General features: G+C 43.8%; 2 protein-coding genes across 2 annotated transcripts in view; one reads left to right on the plus strand and one right to left on the minus strand.

Moving 5' to 3' along the window:
• The window catches only part of LOC105561501 (NADH dehydrogenase [ubiquinone] 1 alpha subcomplex subunit 10, mitochondrial), a 3318-nt gene extending 1637 nt beyond the window's left edge, over positions 1-1681 (plus strand). Inside the window, exons 2-4 of the mRNA XM_012011542.1 lie at positions 95-739; positions 844-1230; positions 1421-1681. Coding sequence (XP_011866932.1) covers positions 95-739; positions 844-1230; positions 1421-1594 — 1206 coding nt within the window. The 3' untranslated portion in view covers positions 1595-1681. The remainder of the gene's footprint in view (positions 1-94; positions 740-843; positions 1231-1420) is intronic.
• A 323-nt stretch (positions 1682-2004) lies between these two features.
• On the minus strand, positions 2005-4882 carry LOC105561502 (synaptobrevin homolog YKT6). The gene is made up of 4 exons (XM_012011543.1): positions 4647-4882; positions 3883-4078; positions 3519-3790; positions 2005-3244 (listed from the first exon to the last, which is right to left on the minus strand). Exons 2-4 carry the CDS (start codon positions 4070-4072, stop codon positions 3104-3106), a joined length of 603 nt encoding a protein of 200 aa, XP_011866933.1. The 5' UTR covers positions 4073-4078; positions 4647-4882; the 3' UTR covers positions 2005-3103.
• Positions 4883-5623: the final 741 nt, after the last annotated feature.

Here is a 5623-nt window from a genome sequence, read left to right on the forward strand (position 1 = left end):
TACGACTGAGACAGCCTTAAGCGTTTACGGATCGTTCTCTGCCATCAGCCTATGCAATATCAATTGCGTACGATAATTGGTGCAAATTGCGCAGGTGACTGCCGCCAACTGCCATGCTACGCAATCGGCCTTCATCTCGCAGAAGGCGAAACGCGTGGACCGTCGACGGTACGCGCCGTTCGACTACCTGCACAAGAAGTACAACGTCTGGGCGCAGCTGTTCGACCCGATGGTCGATCGGTGCGACGAGAACTCCAAGGTGATCGTCGTCGAGGGCCCGATCGCCGCGGGCAAGTCCCAGGTGGCCGCTAAGCTGGCGGAGGATTTCGAGATGGTCTACCTGCCGGCGCCGACCTTCGACGACTTGTACATAGACACGAACGGATACGACCTGCGCACGCTGGACGCCCGGCTGTCCACGGGCTCGCAGTCGTGCGACGTGCAGAAGTTTCTGACGAATCCGCGCCACCCCAACGTGCCCATGTTTCAGTTTCACTACTTCCAGCTCAGGTACGACCAGTACATCACCGCTCTGCTGCACCTGACGTCGACCGGCCAGGGGGTGGTGCTCAGCCGTTCCTTCTACACAGACTACGTGTTCGCCAGGGCGATGATGAACGCCGGCTACATGCGTCCGGAGGCGTACCAGTTTTACAGCGACGTGGTGGGCATCGCCAAGTTAATTATGCTCAGGCCTCATTTGATCGTTTATTTGGACGTGCCTGTGGACGCGGTCAAGGTAATTTCGCAAGACGAAGCGACCGCTCGCGCACCTTCTCTCTTTCGTGCGTTTATGCGTTTTTTCGAGGTGTACTCTATCCCATCTTTTGTCGATATTGGCAGGCAAAGATTAAGAAACGGGGCATACCGTACGAAGTGAATTCCAAGGTTCTCACCACGGAGTATCTCCAGGATATTGAAAACATATACAAGTTGGATTATCTGAAGAACATTAAGACGCATTCGCACGTGCTGGTCTACGACTGGACGAACGAGGGAGATGTTTCCAGCATGGTCGAGGATATCGAGGCACTGAACTTTGATTACGAAAAGGGGGAGAAGAAGATGGAAGACTGGCGATTCGAGAACGTTCAGGAGCTTCGAACTAAGAGGAAATTATGCGAGAGGAGATATTTGCTGCATATGGATTATATCAGAAACGAATTCTCGGTACCAGAATTGCACTACTCAGCTGATGAGAACGAGGAAATATATCACGTAATGAAAACGGTATATATTTGTATACACATTGTTTAATTAAATTTTTTGGTATGTTTAATTAAATTTCGTGAACCTGTCGGCCGATCAACTGTTGTTCAATCATGTACAATAGTCAATAAGCTAAGAAATCTAACGGCGAAAAGATTTGCTTCTCCCAGTTTGAAAGATTGTCGTAATGTAATTATTAATCTCGTTACAGGTACCCGGATCTGAATACACTAAGGGATTCAATCCGTTTTACAAAGACAAAAGAAGTAATATTTTGTGGAAGACAGAACCATCTTATGAGTTTGCGACCTTAAGAAACTGTCCGCGCGAGGTAGACTTGCTAAATGAAGAAATAAAGAAGCTCAAGGCCGCCGCGACGCTGTAAGATGTAAAAAAGTCGATATATCTAGGAAAAAATAGAGCCTGTAAACAATAACTGAAGTAAAAATAAATTTTACCTTTAACCGGGAAATGCCTTCACCTTCAATTCTCACTGAATTAATTTTCAATGCTACATCTCTTGACAAGTATCTCGTTTGCATTGATATATAATTTTGTAAATATGAATATACATATATTCCCGCAATTTTGATGCGTTTGAAACATTCTACATTCGTTAAAAATGTGTCGTTAAATTGGCGCAGTAGCAGCAATAATCCCATTATTTATGCGTTATGTTTAAAAAAATATATATTTATATTGTTTAAATAAATATACTTCAAAATTGTGAATTGCGATATATATATAAATTTTCTCCTTTCTATGAATACATCATGTAACATTAACGTTTGAAAATATATTAATATATATTTACTGGCTCATTATACTTTTCAACATACATAGTATAAAGATTACAATTGTCACTTAAATATTATACATAGAATATATTTTCTTTCTGTCAAGACACATCATCAGAGTTTTACTTATGTTGAAATTCAAATGACAAATAATCGTAAGCCTTATCGTCTATCGATCAACTGGATGAAATGTTTAATGTAACAAACATTGATAATAGTTTTTTTGGTACAATTCATAATATATAAATACAGTTAAAAAGGATTAGGACTGGTTTACGTATGTTGTATTAAATAAACTGCCAGACAACCTTCTTAGAATCTGTGCTGAATATTCTCTCGTTCGGATTTCTTACAATATGGATGACTTGTCAACATAACTATGATAAAATCGCACAGATACAAGATGTAAAATTATTTCTAGCGGTTACAAAAGTTCCGTCAAAAAGGCTCTTTTGATTATTTCACGCTGATCGGATTATTAGACTGGGATCTAATTGTTTCAACAGAGATAAATCGTTCGTCCAATAGCGTTGTCGCATCGCATCTATCGATTCACGAGGCTCTTCACGTCCGGAATAAAAACCACCTCGCGCTACACCCGCGTCTTTTTCACACGTAAAAAGGGCACGATTAACATTCGGAATGTGTTTAAGGCGATACTTTGACACTGTGGGAACTCCCTCACGGTAGCTTCCTCTCGCGCGAAACTCATCTCGGAAGTAATTCATGTACGCAATTGTTTAGGACCGTTTCTCGCGAGTAGACGATTTCCACGGGCGCGTGACATCCCTATAAAAAATTCCACTTAACTGGGAGGAACCGGCAGTGGTTTGCTTTTGCCCGTTATTCAACTAGAAATTCACTGAATGAATATATGTACGTTCCACTGAAAAATCTGGGTAGATCAATACCTTCCGTTGGCTCCCCGTTACCTGTTGGCTAAACCTTCCCTCCCATTTCCCGCATATCGACCCCTTCCGCCAATCATATAAATACTCGCTTGCGTTTTTATACCGCAATGATTATAAAGTCACATTTATCGAAATATTGAAGCGGCGAAGCTCGCTGAGAAACAAAAAAACAACGAAGGAAACGTTCTAAGGAGCTAAACTACAGCAGGAGTTGGTTTTCCGTGCGGTCTTGTAAAACGCCTTCGACTGAGCGCTGAGCCCCTCCGACTTGGAAACTAGATCGTCCAGCTTCTCGCCCCTTTGCAGCACCGCTTCCAAGGTATTGTGCTGGTGAAAGATATCACAAAATTCTCAATACTTGTATTACAAACGGATATCGCAACAGATTAAGTAAATCGCTCCTTAAGGCGCAGCGCTAGCGATAGCGGTAACGCAGCAATAGGGGCAGAATCCCAACGCTAGGAGATGCACGCGTTAATGCAGAATATGCTAGTGTTTGGAATTCCGTTCCTACTGTTGCGCCGCCGCTGTCGCCTAGCATTGTGCGAAGGCCTCTACACATTTCTTGAACAGGAGGAAAACCGGGGGCACCGACGCTTACCAAAATAATTTTTGTCTCGTCTAGATCGTTTTGCATTTTCGTGAGCGCGTCCGCCTCGCCTGGATTCTGATACTTGGCTAGATACGTATTGATCTGCGGGAAGTCGGCGGTGGTCTCCTTGAGGGTGGGCCACGCCGACGGCGGATTCTTCGCCGCAAACTCGTCCATCACCTTCGTGATCAGAGTGTGCGCCACTCTCCTGGGGTATTCGTGATCCGAGATGAGCACCGCGGCGAGATTGTCGGCTCGCACGTACACATGGCACATGTATTCTGCGGAGAATCACACGATATATTCGCAACGGCGCTGCTTCTGCGGCAATACAAGGATTATTGGGAATATTATGTAATCCAGCCACGGTTACCGCCTTCCTTGACGCTCTGCCTGGCACACGTCTGCGTTCTCTCCACAATTGTTTTACTGACGAAGCACATGAACTCCTTAATACTGTTTTTTTGAAAAAACGAGAACGACTCCACGTCGTAGGCGGCCTTCAGCGTCGTCGCCGACGTGGGACTTTTGTACAGAACAGTCAGTGCGTATAACTTCACCATCTTAAGCTGCAAGAATAACAACAGCGTCAAGGCTTATCGGACAATAAATATTTTATACATGATTCACACATGTGCACGTATCAAATCTATTGCGTGACTTATTACTGTAACACTTTTGTACAAATGTACATTGAAAACATCTGAATTAAAATAGGTACTCTCCATACAAATTGCTCACTAATCAACAAGATGCGGAATTTACTCTACGGGCTAAAACTCCACGCCACACATATGCTTTTCATATTATCCACCGCAAACGAGTCGCTTATTAAAAATCACAGGCAACGAGTTACCAAACGGCCAAGTTTAATCCCGAGTGAACGAAGTCTGCTTGAAGTTGTCACAAATCACGCATTTCTAGCAAAATACCGTCCAATTTTCAAACGCAACTCGTGACGGGGGGTGCACAAGCTTCGCAGCCAGCCGTCTTGTCGACGCGAAAATAGGAGAACAATTTTTATCGCCGATTCTATGGTATGTACAATATAATGACAAATTTGTGTACGGAGGGGTGGGGTGGGGGAGGGGAGGTAGAAAAATCTCGGGAGCAGTTTAAAAACAATGCCAAACGTACGGTTCTATTCACAGTATTTATATATCGCTAGGACTTGCGGGCTCTTTGGTTGCGGCAGCGTATCCAGGCGAGTCCTGCCGCTCGCGCGATCAGACTACCAGGCAGGACGCTCACTCGCCGTGCTGATTCACTGGAGAATCATCGTGATTTCCAGGTTTCCAACGATACAATCACCTCGGGCCTGCGAGGTACGAGAACAGCCATGTTGGTCATGTTGCACGTCGGGCAGTGTGATGGGCCACGGCGTGCGAGTTTTCTCTCGCATGGAATCTAGTGAATTTACCAGAAGTGCAGCAGACAGCACCTGCCGGTAATTAACCAGATCGCGTCGGCCGCGCTCTCGGCGCGGGAGGCGATTTAATTGAACTTCATTTCGGTTTAACTTACTTCCTTATCTCTTCGTAATTTTCAGAACTGAAAGAGGTAAACGGTGAGTTAAACGGAGATTGGAGTTAACAAGAATGAACTGGAAATGCCTTGGCGAGTCTTTAATACGATTCGTTCCCGCCTCTAACGTTAATTTCCATCAATACGGGCTTGATTTTAATTTCGATTTAACTAGTTCGTAGAGAAAAAGATAGCAAGTTAAATCGCGAGATTAATTCGCGAAATGGACATAATTCTTGGAACTAAAGAGATAAAAACTTGGGCCGAGATTAAAGTTAATCTACGTTGAGTAGAAAAGAAGAGAATTCTGGGTGTAAACGTGTAGAAATCGTGGACGATCGAGTGCTGTTTCCTGCGCTGAGCGAAAATAGGTTTATTTTTATAATGAATTGCAATCGAATCACCTCTTCCGCCTCTGCCACATTTCAAACATTATCTCGCTTTAAATACAGAGTCCTTGAATTAAAAAAGAAACTGCGTTTTAATGCTAATGATAGAAATTTCAGGTGAAAAGAAGAGAATGCTTTTATGAAATGAAGATGGACAGAGAAACTCTCCTTATAAATTAGTCGGAATTTAAAGGAGGCATC

This window comes from Vollenhovia emeryi, unplaced genomic scaffold (genome assembly GCF_000949405.1).
Source record: "Vollenhovia emeryi isolate VEMERY1.0 unplaced genomic scaffold, V.emery_V1.0 DF939206.1, whole genome shotgun sequence".
Classification (NCBI taxonomy): domain Eukaryota; kingdom Metazoa; phylum Arthropoda; class Insecta; order Hymenoptera; family Formicidae; genus Vollenhovia; species Vollenhovia emeryi.